General features: G+C 47.4%; 1 protein-coding gene across 2 annotated transcripts in view; it reads right to left on the reverse strand.

Annotated features, from left to right (window-relative positions):
• SLC2A1 (solute carrier family 2 member 1) overlaps positions 1-14,338 on the reverse strand; it is a 41,470-nt gene extending 27,132 nt beyond the window's left edge. The window contains exon 1 of one of the 2 annotated variants that reach the window (XM_053400376.1): positions 13,918-14,338. In XM_053400376.1, coding sequence (XP_053256351.1) covers positions 13,918-13,938 — 21 coding nt within the window. In that variant the 5' untranslated portion in view covers positions 13,939-14,338. The remainder of the gene's footprint in view (positions 1-13,917) is intronic. The other variant, XM_053400374.1, reaches the window with a different exon arrangement.
• Between the last annotated feature and the right edge of the window lie 235 nt (positions 14,339-14,573).

A 14,573-nucleotide genomic window follows, 5' to 3' on the forward strand; every position in this document is an offset into this window, starting at 1 on the left:
AAAGCTTATGACAAAGGATTAGGCCACATGGAGAAAGCAGCACATAGTCCAACTGTGGAACTCCCCCCCCCCCGAGGGCCACCAATCTGAATGGCTTCAAAATAGGACTGGGAGAATTCAAGGCTAGTCATAGGGGTGCTCTGCCTCTACAGTGGTACCTCGGGTTACATACGCTTCAGGTTACATACGCTTCAGGTTATAGAGTCCGCTAACCCAGAAATAGTGCTTCAGGTTAAGAACTTTGCTTCAGGATGAGAACAGAAATTGCGCTGCTGCGACACAGAGGCAGCGGGACGCCCCATTAGCTAAAGTGGTGCTTCAGGTTAAGAACAGTTTCAGGTTAAGTACAGACCTCCGGAACGAATTAAGTACTTAACCTGAGGTACCACTGTACAAGCAAGGCTTCCAAATACCAGTTCCTGGAAAGCACAGCAAGTGAGGTGTGCTTTGGGGCTCAGTCCTGCTTGCCAGTTTCCCATGGGGGGGGGCATCTTGTCCGCCACTGTGAGAACAGGATATGTTGGACTGGGTGGGCCACTGGCCTGATCCAGCAAACTCTTCTTCTGTTCTACATATCCATCATGACCAATAAGCCAGAGGCAGACCCCTCCTCCTCTTCCACCCCGATTTATTTCATCTCATTTATGAATCGCTTCCCAACGTCTTTTAGCATCCTTCCGTGAATCTGTCCAACCCCGTTTTTGAAAGCCAGCATCCGCGTCACTCAGGGCAGCCCGTTCCGTCCCATTCACTTAGCACCGTATCCAGAAGTGTTTTCCTCGGTCTGGTCTCACAAAAAATTAAATTAAATTTATTTGCTACCAAAAAAAGGGAGAAAAGTGCAAACGTAACAAAAAGAAAAGAAACTAAGAAACAAAGGTTGAACCGCAAAGGGTCAAAGCCTTGGAGGGACAAAAGTAGACAGATACAGAGCAGCTCTAAAGAGATCATAAAGTGTCCCCATTGATTACATCACATGGCTGGGAAGGCTAGTATGGTGGGGAGAAAACCCCTCTTCCTCCACCTTCTCCTCACCAGGCATAATTTTGTAAGTAGAGCGAGATAAATCGGTCTGGCTCCATCTTATGTCCATTTTGCAGGCGCTCATTCAATATCCTGTTCTGTCCTGTCGCCACCACAATCCACCTTTTTTAAATTTTGAGAAATCTGCACATAGATTAGTATCTATGTGAATGTTTCCCCCCAAAAGGCAACACATTTCTAAATGCGGTTTCTCTTAGGATATGCAGCACTTTCCTCAAAACAGAGGACAGCATTGCAAAATTCAAAAAAACACGAAATCTGAAGGATAGATTGTCCCAGGATACTGGGGGTGATGCAGAGTATTTAGACTCCATTTCTACCTCCCAAGCACTCAGCGGGAGTCAGAATCATCTCAGGAATCCTTACAACACCCCCCTGGAAGTCAGAGTAGGGTTACCAATGCAAACTAGAGCTTGTGGAAGATTGAAAAGTAAGAGCTTTGGAAGGGCGCATTACGAGTTCACAGTGGAAAGGAAGATCTGAACCAGAGTTTTTCTGCTTCGCTGCTCGCTCTCTTATTAGACAGTCCACTGCCTCTAATATCCATCTTGGAAATGTAAGGCATTTTATTTCGGCTTTTGGGTGGGGGGGGAGGGGCTGCCACCTTCTGCTTGAAGTGTTCATCTAGCGGAAACAGTTAAAAGCACCAAGGAAATATATTTCCTCCCTCTTCCTTGCTTGGGCAGGGAGGGGGGAGGGAGGCCACGGAAAGATGATTAAGTGGGGGACTCATTTTGCTCTCCTTTCAGAGACTGAGACCAACACTTCCCTCCTCCCCGGAACGTGCAAAGGGTCATGTACACACCCATTACGTTCCTCAGCCCAGCTCCTGCCTACAGATTACCCACGACACTGGACAAGGCTTATGCATTTGTACACCTCCCCCAGTACAAACTGGACTCCTCACTAACTAAAAAAAGAGAGAGAGAGAGAAAGCTCTGACCTCAGATCTCAGGTTGCTGGGGGCTCGTCCCCCCACAGCCAATCAGGACGCTGATCCTGCGCATGGCCCTCCCTTCCCCCCTCGTAAGCCAGAGCATCATGTTCACCTTTCGCCCACATTCGCTGGGCTGCTTCTGCCTGCCTGCCAGCCCCCCCCTCCAGTCCCGCCAGGCGGACATGCCAGCAGCACCCTCCCCAATGGAGGAGTGGGGGGTGGGGGAAGGGGAGGAGGAAGATGGGGGAGAGAAAGGGGGCCTCCCCATTTCATCAGGAGGCGGGAGGGAAGCATGGCAAGATGCATCCACTTTGAATATGCCCAAATGCCAGAAGCGACCGGAGACAAGCATTCTCCCGCCAGGAGGGGTGAAGGCCTATCCTGTCGCAAAGACTTGCTCTTGCCAGGGTAAAGACCCTCCCCGCCCCCAAAATTCAGGAGCTTAACAACATGGCTCAAGTTAGAAACCTTTTGTGATTTGCTTTCCAGACGGAAACTTGCATAGGCAGAGCAAAAGGCTGGGGAGCTGGAGCAGTGATGTCTGACAACTTAGAGGCAGGGAAGCAGCTAAGTTTCTAGTGGGGGGGGGATTACTGCTGCTACATCAGGTCCTCCTTGCAGGCTTCCCTTTGGAACAGCCACCGCATAGCTGTCACCCTTCCCTTTTTGTTGCGGGAAATTCCCTTATTCCAGCGCCGTTTCCTGCTGCTTCCGCGGATTGTTAGATATCCCGTAGACTGTCCCCAGGACAGGTGAGGCTGCTGATCCCTTATTTTCAAATCTGAAAGTTGACAGCTATGTGCCACCGTGAGAACAAGATGCTGGACTGGTTGGGCCTAATGCAGAGTCTTCTCACGTTCTTAAAAGGTTTCGGGACCAACTCAGCTCAAATTCAGCTGCTCCACACTGCTGGAGGTGCAGCCTCAAACAGACCTTTCTCTTCCAGCAAGCATTTTAAATTAAGTTGCATTATGGATCTTGTGATTTTACCTGTGGGGTTTGTGGTGGCTGTTCATTAAACACACTATATCCTTTTGAGTGATAAGATTGTTTTATTGATTTTTACATAAAACTCTCTGTAACTATCTATGGCGACAAGTGGCTTAGGGATATTATCAATCAATCAATCAATCAATCAATCACCCAAATGGCCCCAACTGGGAGAAAACAATGCCTGCAGATCTCACTTTCCATCAATTATGTATTTTTTAAAAAAGAAAAGAAAGATTAGAAACATGCCTTGCGTCCAGAAAAGCTAGTATAAAATTGACCTTTCATCTACAGCACAAGATCTGCGCCCCCCCCCCAAATTCCTTCCTTGCCCCAGGTATAGTGTTGCCAACTAACCAGAAAAAGAGACACTGTGAGCTGCTCTTGTGCCTTTTAATAGCATGAAGTATCATCATCTGCCAAATGTCTAGAGATCAGGCGTTGGAGAAGCAACTCATTCACTGTAAAGAAAAACACTTTCCTAATCCAGATCAAGTTGTTGTTAAAGGGTTAGAGCAACTGCAGCCAAACCAGAAATTGGCAACCCAGATCTCAATCAGGACCGCCATTTTGGATTTCAGCACCAAGGGGGACAAGATGTTCAGCTGGGCTTCTTGGATCGTTCAATATTAATTTGCTTTTTAAAAGAAGTGTACTTCAAGGATATTTGGCGTTTGCTATACCTGATCATCACTATAGCAATGACATCAGTACAGGATACGTCCCTTTGGTGCAAATGCTTAGTACACAGACCCACTGAATTGCAGGACAATCATTGCACACAGTCTTGTGTCTATGCAGAAGTAAGCTCATTGTATCCAGTGGGGCTTACTCGCTAGTCAGAGAGTCCAGAATTCAGCCTTAGGGTGTGTTTTGTGGTGGAGAGGGAGAAACAGGCCTACTGCCTTGTCTAAGGGACTCCTCTGAGCTCCTCCACCACCCCTACCTTGAGTGCTCACTGTCTGGGGTTTCCTACTCCACCCTAATGAAATTTTCTTTATATTTACTCCCCCCTCCCCCCCTTTTTTTACTCTTCTGCCTAGAACAGACTTGCAAGTAGCGGCTTGCCTCTTCGCCTACCGCGCAAACTCAGAACCACCAGCAGAAAATTTCCATGAACCAAAAGATGCTCCTTTTCGGATGGAAAAACCCCAGAAAAGGCCCCGCACACCCCCCGAGCAATTGTTTTTAAACTGGTACAGGATCTCTGGAGCCCAGAGGAATCCTGGAGAGCAGCAAAGCGTATCATGATAACGAATGCATTTTGTCAATATTTATTATCCCCATCCTTTCCAACAATGATCCAGGACAACTCCCACTGACCCGGTCTGGTCTAGAGGGGTCTTTGTCCAGGAGATCAAAGGCTGCCCCATTGTGTCCCGGGCCTCTTTGATGAAGGAGCAGAAGAAAAAAGAAGGAACGCCGCCCCCCGCCTTCTTCATAAATTGTTGTTTTAATCCTATCGGCTTCCGAAATTTTTGGCCTGGGGGGAGCGGAGAAGGAAGCGGACCACGAAAGTGCCCCGCTTGTGAGCTTCTCCATCCTTCCCCTGCAGTGGTGTGCTCCCAGCTGTCACGTCCCACATTCCTGTTCCAAATCCACACCTTATGAGCAACTCAGCCCGTGGCGCTGCCAAGATTCCAGCCCAGCTCTTCCCTGCCACCACCCTCGCCCCTGCCGACTGTGTCATCAGCAATCAGGGTTCCATAGGCAGCCTTGTGACCAGTCTCTGCACACAAGGGGGGCGGAGGAGACACACCACGGCATGGAAAGGAAGCAATTGACAACCCTCTTGCACAATTTAAATCTTTCAAAAGCATCCTGACCCAGAACCATTGGATCACACACGAGCAGTGTTGCCTCAAATGCCCTTTGATGTGGGTGAAGCTCTGTCTTGGGCTGGTCTTCCGCCTTTGCAAGCCTAAAGCGGGAATATTTTTTGCAAGCTTGATTTATCAGTGCGATTGGGCCATATGCAGGCTCTATGAATGGAAAGTGGAGACGCTATAGGTGCTTTCCCTTATTTGTTTATTTTGTTAATGCAGAAAAATCTTCAATGAAAACGAATAATAATACAGTGGTACCTCGGGTTAAGTACTTAATTCATTCCGGAGGTCCGTACTTAACCTGAAACTGTTCTTGACCTGAAGCACCACTTTAGCTAATGGGGCCTCCTGCTGCCGCCGTGCTGCCAGAGCACGATTTCTGTTCTCATCCTGAAGCAAAGTTCTTAACCTGAAGCACTATTTCTGGGTTAGCAGTCTGTAACCTGAAGCATATGTAACCCGAAGCATATGTAACCCAAGGTACCACTGTAATAAAAAACTTAAGCAGGAAGAGAAAGCGTTTGCATTTCAGGATAGCAAACGGACCCGAGAGACCCTTTAGCTACAGAAAGATAAATGGCTCAATGGGTTTGCTTCGGAAATGAAGAGGAATAGCGAATGTCCCTTTATTAAAAAGGGAGATGGCCCCATAAGAGTCGGACCACGTCTGCGGAGACACGGGTTCAAATCCTCACTCCTTCTTGGGCCAGTCACACACACACACACACACTCAGCAATACCAACTTTATGGGATCAGCGCAAGGATAAAAGGCAGAGAGGAAATTGTATGTGCTGCTTTCACTCCTTGGAAGCAAATGTAATTAAAACAAAGAGTGAGTCTGCGGTTGCACACAGGCTTTGAATGGAGAGAGAGCCCCGGGCTCAATTTCTAGCAATTGTCATTGAAGTGTCTCCAGTTAACAGGGCTGACAAGGGCCTTGCAAAGCAGGGGTGAGGGTCTGGTAGGGCCTCTCAGATGCTGCTGGGACTCCAGCTCCCATCACCTCTGGGGACTGGACAGGGCTGCTGGGGCTTGTAGTCCAAAAAAACATCTGGAGGTCTAGAGGATAACCACCGCAGCTGGAAAGCCACCACCAGCCCCAGTAGACAGCCTTGGACAAGCTGGTCTGACTTGGGATGAGGCAGAATGATAGTTCAGAAGGCAGCCCTATTGAATTGCACCCAGGTTACATGTCTAGTACAGGACTGCAACTTCATATAGCTAGCCCTGGGAATCAATGTGACTACCCTATTAGTCAACAAGTGAAGGCACATGGGCTAAATCCCTTGAATTGCCAATATAAGGACTGCCTTATAATGAGCCAGACCTTTGGTCCATCAAGCTCAGTGCTGTCTACACTGGCTGGCAGCAACTCTCCAGGGTTTCAAGCAGGGGACATTCCCTACCCTACCTAGACTGAACCTGGGACTTTCTGCATGCAAAGCAGGCTCTCCGCCCTTGAGCCACGATTCCTCCCCACAATAAACCCAGAAAACCACAGTAAACAGTAATGTCTTCGCTTGCAGCGGAGAAACAAAACGGAGACTTCAGGTCCAAACAAAGCAGGCCTGCTGCGTTATACAAAATGAAAACAAGTATACCAATGTACTTTTTTTAAAAAAAGGCAAATGAAAAGCATAAAACTAAGCAGCAGGATAAGACAAAATTGCAATAGGAACAGCACCTAACGAAAGGATTTGCCAGCATCCTAAATCAAGGCTCGGAAGGAAATAGGCAGCCAATTCAACTCTTTCAGAACAGGCATAATGCGAGATGCCCATCAAAATTCTGGTAGGGAAAGACCTGCCAAATAAATTGAAAAACATCTTCATGTATGCGACAACGGCTGCGAGAGTTCTGGTAGCACAAGGATGGAAGACTGAAGAAACCCCAACTAAAGAATCACGGCAAGAAAAATTGGTGGACTATGCAGAACTGGCAAAACTGACATATAAGCTACAGGACAAGGATAACTGTGACTTTAAGGATGAATGGGAACCTTTCACAAAGTATCTGAAGATGCAACAAAGCGAACTGGACTCCTTTGCAGATTTTGAATAAACATTCACAAACTTTTTATTGACAATAATCAGCTAAATAGTTTGAGAATCTATACAACTTTGTAACATGCAGAAAACAGCATTCTTAGAGAAACCAAAGACTGGAACTGAGGGAAGTCGGGGGGTGGGGTGAGGTGGGGGGGTTTTGTGGGGGGGGGAGGAAAAATGGGGGGGGACAAGGATGATATGTTTTTGGATAATATGTCTTGTTATAATTTTGAATATAAAAATAAAAAAAAATTCTGGTAGCAGCGGTCTGCCCCGGTGGAATTAATATCTGCCTGCCACACCAGGGCTTCCCTCTCTCTTAGGAATCACCTGTGACCTCGTCTTGGTCAGGGTGAGCTGAGAGCATAAGGGAAAGTCACCTGAAGATGGGGCAGCTCCTTAGCAACTGCTTCAATTGCTTTTGCCTGCGCTCTCCTTTTGAGAATTAGAAACCGGGCCAGCCCTACCGTTAGACAATCGCATTAGGTGGCAGGTACTTGGGGGAGCTTGAGGACAGAAGCAGCAGCCACAGCTCCTGAGCCCTGTAGCCATTCCCCTCTGTTAGAGATCAGGGCTGTGTGCACCCCCTCAGCTCCACTCAGGTATAATGCAGGATACTACCCCATTGGGGCATCTCTGTTGTGACGGATAGGCAAGATACGAGTTCAAGTCCACAGCCCGTGAGCTTGTTGAGTTGCCATCTGTCAGGCCTGCCTATCTCGCAGGGTTGTGGAGAAAGCTTCCTCCCAAAATTTCATGTCAAGTGTTTACCTGCCCTATAGTTCAAACCTTGCACTACAGCTCATCTTCAGGCATCACGCAGCAGGATTTCTGCTCTTTTATGTCAGTCGTTGCCAGGATACTGACAATCCCCAAATGTAACCCGAGACAGAACTCAGTTCCAGTTTAGGAACTAGTCTCCTGCATGAGATCTCCATAAGCCAGTGGTGTCCAAACATTTTTCAAAGAGGGCCAGATTTGATGAAGTGAAGGGCCGTGAGGGCCGACCAAAGGGCCAATCAAAGTTGTTGCCTTTTTTTAGGATTGAAGTGGTTGGCCTTTCTTTATGATTTTACCCCAAAGTTGTTGAACTTTTTTTAGGATTGAAGTTGTTGAGGTTTTTTTAGGATTTTACCTCAGGAAATAAACTGCCACAGGGGCCGGACTAAACCGACCGGCGGGCCAGATTATTGTTTTTTAAATAAATTTTTATTAATTTTCCAATACATTCATGCATTTTTAACCAAATTGTAACAAAACATCTCTTTTGGACTTCCTTCAGCTTCTCCGGCAATCATCCATGTTTATCTCTTAATTACGCATTCCCTTTACACATATTGCCGTTTGTCTTCCCTCTCCCTTCTATTTCTTTTTTGACAATATCTCTCAGTTTTTACAGCGCCTCTCGAAACCCCACTAGCGTTGTTTGTATATCGCATACATTTTTCAGATACTCTACAAACTTTCCCCAGTCTTTGATGAACCTTTGGTCTCGGGCATATCTGATTTTCTCAGTTAATTTGTCCAATTCCGCATAGTCTGTCAATTTCAATCTCCATTCTTCTATTGTCGGTAATTCCTCTTGTTTCCATTTTTGAGCCAATAAAATCCTTGCTGCTGTAACTGCATACTGAAAGAGTTTACAGTCTTTTCTTCTTATTTCTTTTCCTGTAATTCCTAAAAGAAAGGCTTCTGGTTTCTTCACAAAAGTAAATTTTAACATATTTTTCAATTCATTATAAATCGCATCCCAGAAACCTTTCACCTTCTTACATTCCCACCGACCGGCGGGCCAGATTAGGCCCCCGAACCGGACTTTGGACATGCCTGCCATAAGCCAACAGAAACCAAGAAATCCACTGTTGACTCAAATGCATTATTGGCAGGGATCTTAGGAGTCATCTCCTAGGGAACATGGGGGCTTTCGCCCCCACAATAAAATATTTGAGGGGGCTGAACGAAGTTGATGAGTATTCCCATTCAAACGGTGAGTGCGCACTTTGTCATGTGATTGATTATGCGGTGCGGGGCTTACCTGGGCCCCCCACAATATTTTATTCGAGTCGGCACCCCTGGCAGCAATCCACTGGAACATTTGCTTGGAAGCTGTACGCCGGCTCCCTCGGTCAGTAAAGCGAGATGAGCACTGCAACCCCAGAGTCGTCCGCGACTGGACATAACAGTCAGGGGTCCCTTTACCTTTTACATATACATTGCAAGGGGTACACCTGATGACTCTCTACAATTTAAGTTTCTATACTGTAGGTCTACTTCTCAAACTGTGGAGGTTTGGGCTGAAAAGTGGATGGGAGACCGCCCAACAGCAATATCCCTGCTGCTTTCATCTCCCTGCAGGACAAGCAGCGTATTTGGTGTAACAAACATAGTAGGTCACCCATTTCACAGACAGAGAACTGAGGCCAGGAATATATGTGGGAGTTGGACCTCAACATTTGAAAAGTGAGTACCACAGATGTTTCTTGAGCAGAATTTCCCCCCCCCCACACACAACACCACACTGAAGAACAAGTGTGAGATTCTGGGAAAGCTCTCTTTATCATTAGTGACACGGACAATAAATTGAAAAATAAAGATGAAACGCTTAAAGCATCATTACGGATCAATGATAGGAAAAGCGAAAGAGACCGAGGTAGCAAGCCTATACATGCTTACCTGGGAGTATAACCGTTTGAGCTTAATAGGGCCTACTTCTGAGTAAACTTTTTATAGGAATGCATTGCACAATTTCTAAAGAAATTTGCAACTGGCTGCCGCATAATCCAAGTTCATTAGCGATGGAAAGGACATTCCTAACCCAAGCTCAATGTTTGTTTCAGTGCTGAGGTTTCACCCTCCATTAACCGAAATGTACGAGACAATTTTTAAACACAAAGCCATTCATTTTAAAGAATGATTAAACATCTCTCTATTACTCCCAGGGAAGAATGTCTGCAGATATTGCACAACTGTCATTTCCTACATAGGAAATGTTGCAGAACAGGTATGTTTGACATTTTGAGAGGAGAAAAAGTCCAATTACAGACACGTCAGTCTGGACACTTGCAGACATGTACACCGTAAAAGCAGAAACGCACCCTGAACTTAACTGGATTTTAACTGGTTCTCAAGAGGAGGATTTCGGAGAATATAAAATGTGATTGTGTTTAATCAAAATATATTCTGCTGGATCTTCAAAACAGAAACTAACCAAGTTACAATGTGTGGGGGTACATGACAGGGAACCCCCACAAAAAGAGGGATGGGATTTAAAAAGTGAAAACAATCCAGTTATTCCTCCCCCCATTGTGAGCCTTGTAAGGAATTTTAGAATGATTTCAGAGTCTAAAAAAATATTTCTGTGTAATGTAATGTAACAGAAGGCAACGTTTTACAGATAAACAACAACAGCATAGCCCTACTGAAATTAATGGACCTAAATTAGTCATGCTCATCAATTTCAATGTGTCTACTTAGAGAAGAGCTAACATGGGACCAAACCTATCTGTAAACTCAGGGGAGAGGGTACAAAAAAACAGAACTGTCTGCCAATAAAGGTACGTGTGAGAAATAGATTACTTGTTCCCAAAATAAAAAGTAAGCCTTACTAAAACCCTAGACTGATGGTGTGATCCACAAGCCAGTTAATCTCACCAAAGTCACCATGACTAGCAGACAGCCTGACTTATTTACTCTAAGGCTGCAGCCTATACCTTGGAGTAAAATCCCCACTGAACTCAATGGGGCTGACTTCTGAGCAGACATGCACAGAAGAACATTAAGTTCAACGGTATTTATGTCTGAGTCAAGCAGCACAAAATTGCAGCTGAACCATGCAGCACCAAACACAGTTCTTACCTATCCATAAGCCCCATTGAACCGATTGGAATTATCTGTGGGATTGAGTGTAGGTATGTTGTAGGTATGTTGTATGTATGTAGGTATGTTGTATGAAATGTATGTTTGTATGTGTATTAATGTTGAATTATTTAAACAATAAAAATTTATTTAAATTTTTTTTAAAAAGAACCTATTGGAATTTAAACACCAAAGGAGAAAACATGCATAAGGAGCAGGCATGGGCATAGCCAAGGTGGGTTGCCCCCTAACAAAAATCCTGGCTACACCCATGGGGGCAGGTTACACAGTGCGCTTCCTTGCGAATAAGACCCAATGCACATAGTGCAACTTACTTCTGAGTCAACATGCCTATAGGTCTACTCCAATCCCATACAAATTCAGGGGTGGGGTCCTCAGAACTGGAGTGATGTTGGTAAGTGTAGCTGGATCTTCAATACTTCCCAGAGACCAGCCTTTCTCAATCTTGGGTACCCAGATGTTGTTGGACTACAACTCCCATCATCTTGCTAACTAGGGATGATGGGAGTCGTTGTCCAACAACATCTGGGGTCCTAAGGTTGAGAAAGGCTGCACTAGACTATTTCCCCTACCCTACCATGTCTTACTTCTGGTACCTGAGCTCAGAGCCCCTCTGGCTGGGAAAATCAGCTCTCCTCCATTTCACCTGCCTTTATACAGCAACGCGGGTGGGGCTGTGGGTTAAACCACAGAGCCTAGGACTTGCTGATCAGAAGGTCGGCGGTTCGAATCCCATTGACGGGGTGAGCTCCTGTTGCCCGGTCCCTGCTCCTGCCAACCTAGCAGTTCGAAAGCACGCCAAAGTGCAAGAAGATAAATAGGTACCGCTCTGGCGGGAAGGTAAACGGCGTTTCCGTGCACTGCTCTGGTTCATCAGAAGCGGCTTAGGCATGCTGGCCACATGACCTGGAAGCTGTACGCCGGCTCCCTTGGCCAATAAAGCGAGATGAGCGCCACAACCCCAGAATCGGTCACGACTAGACCTAATGGTCAGGGGGTCCCTTTACCTTTTTAAGTGCAATGCATCTTCTGAGCCTTAAGCTGCAACCTCATCGTGCACACTTTCTGGGTAGTCCCACTGAACCCAGCAGCATTGCAATTTCAAATAGACACATGTAAGACTGAGAACCAGAACTGGTTTGCAAATGCTCACACTCTGCTAGTTCTGGATTTTGCCTGTGCAGAACCGCACACAACTCAATCCAAGCGCCCTGAGTTTGTGGGCTTGCATTACAAGTAAACTGTGGACGCTTCTCCTTTCTGCAAATATCACTGTCCAACAGCTCAGATAGCCAATATGAAGTCTAGGCTTTGCCAACCTGCTGCCCTCTGGATATTTTGCAGCCTGGCAAAGACTGGGACAGAGGCTAGAAGACTGGACAGGAAACATCGTGGGTTCATTTATTGTATCTTCTGTTTTATGCTCACAACAGCCCTGGCAAGGCAGGTCATGGTCAAGATAAAGCGAGGGTTACAACATTACCCATGAACTTCCCAGTAGAGCATGATTTGAACCAGCATCTCTCCTGTCCTGGCCTAACAATTTAACCAACACACCATGTCCTCTGCGTACCTTGAGCCCAGCCAATTGCAGGGTTGTTGTAAAATAAAATAACCCCAGATAAGTGACATACACTCGCCTGATGACCTTGAAGGATGGAATGCACTTTTTTTGTAAAAAAAAATGTACATTAGATAATAAAGCAGAAACTGATGCACACAGTCAAATATTCCAGCTTCTCAATCACGGCATCATCAACAAAAGTTGCCATTTCTCCCTGATACAGAGGCTGCAGATTTTCTGACAAATTTCCAGCTGACTGTTACAATCATAGTGGGCTGTCCCAGACTCAGGGGTTTTTGGAACACCTTCTGCAGCCCCAAAAGGCACTTGATCCCTGTTTAATAGGGAACACAAGCACACAAAACTTTGCGAATTGCACCCCACTAATAAATAAATCAGTCACAGAATATTGACAGGAGTAAAGTTGCCAAACTTCAGGATAGCTTTAAGAAGTCCTTATAAATGAAACAGGTGTCCCCCCAATTTCTTTTCATTCTTTTCTCTTCTTCAGTTTCAGAAAAATATAGATCTACTGCACATCAATAAACCTGTTCAGTGTGTTGCCAAGAGTTTTGCATCCAAACACAAAATTTCCATTCAGTAGAGGAAAATTTAGACGCTGAAGTAGAGGCAAAAGGCTAACAACACACACACACACACACACTCACACACAGGCTCCAAACCAAAAATTTCCACTTTGCCTCACCACCCAATCAAATCGGGGCAGCAAAGGAGGAAAAGGCGAAGTTGGACTTTCCTGGATTTTTGTCCAACGTTAAGAAGGCTGCCTTTATTTATGTTTCCTTATTTCACCACCTTCATCCTGATGTGTTCCCCCCATCCCATTTAAGCAGAAGGCCCTGAAACCAAAACCCCATTTACAACCATTGTTTGAATCGGAAACAGAGGCGAGACATGAACGCTGCCATTCAAGCCATCACCCTCAAAACTCAAACAAATTCCGTGGGGGGGAGGAAGAGAGTGGACCCCTTTGGTTTCCAGTGTAGAGATTGCCCCCCCAAAAAACCCAGTCCCTCTAAAACCAAAGGAAAGTCGATTTAAATATCAAAGCAGCCGAAACACAGGAGACAAAGGACACCCTCCCAGGAGCCTTTTAACGGAAGTAACACTTTTTCTCCATCAGTGGTTCGTTGCTGATTTTTTGGAGGGTAGGGAACAGTTATTTTGAACTTCAGCCCTTCCCCGACTTGCTTGAGAGTATTATGGGTTGCCCCACGGCCAACCATTTGGAAAGCGACATGATGCAACGGGAGGCAACGGGGGCGGAGGAGAGGAGCCCGAGCGGTGGCGGGACAGCCTGGTGGGGGCGGGGAGCAGTAGTAGGCACGGCACAGCATTGCAGCGCGCTCCCTCCCCCGTCGCGGGAGGGCCTTGCCGGCTTCAGCCACACGGGGGAGCCGCTGCCAACCGGCTTTCTCCGGAGGGGTCTAGCGGTCCGGCGCGCGCGCCCGCTCGCTATGGAAGCCCCCCGCCCCCGATCGCCTGCTTGGACGCCAGGAAGGCGCGGGGATCGGGGGGGGGTCGGGGGATCCGTGACGCGGGAGGGATTCCCGGGCAGAGACCGGGGAAAGAAAAAGAGGGAGAGAGTTGGAGAGGCACCGCGCGCTCACCTTGCCGCCGCCGGACTCCATGGCGCTGCGCCGTGCGCCCTCGTCGTGCGCTCCGTCTCTCCAAGTGCCCGTCGAGCTCCGCCGCGCTGCTGCTGCTTCTGGGCTCCTCGGGGCTGGCTACTTCCAAGCCTGGCTGGCTGGCTAGCGGGGTTGGCTGGCTGGCTGCACGCTCCTTCGCTCGCTCGCTCTCGGCGTCGTCGTCCCCGCCAAGCTCCCGTCCGTGGTGCGGCTCTCCAAAGTGGCCGCGCGTCGTGCCTCGCCTCCTTCTCCTTGTCCCGGCCCGGCGCGTGGAAGCTGCTTAAGTGACGGCGTGTGTGTCACGCAGGCCCGCCGCGGATTGGCCGGCCCGGCCGGGAGGTGTGTCGGGGGTGTGTGGGGCCGCTTCCCGAGGAAGCGGAGCCGAGATGGGGCGGGGGGCGCCTCCCGCGTCCTGCGTGAGAAACTGCAAGGCAGAGATGGCGAGGGAGCCGGACGCAAAGGAAAGCGGCGGGGGCGCGCGCTCCGGAGGCTCCTCTGGCCCGCGCAGCTCCGAAAAGAGAGCAGGCGACGCGAGGGGGAAGGAGTGAAGAAAGCACAGAGATATATATATTTAAAGCACATTTTAAGGAAAACACTTGTTTTAAAAGCACATTTTTTTTAAAAAAGCACATTTTTAC

Source organism: Podarcis raffonei, chromosome 8, assembly GCF_027172205.1.
Source record: "Podarcis raffonei isolate rPodRaf1 chromosome 8, rPodRaf1.pri, whole genome shotgun sequence".
Taxonomy (NCBI): domain Eukaryota; kingdom Metazoa; phylum Chordata; class Lepidosauria; order Squamata; family Lacertidae; genus Podarcis; species Podarcis raffonei.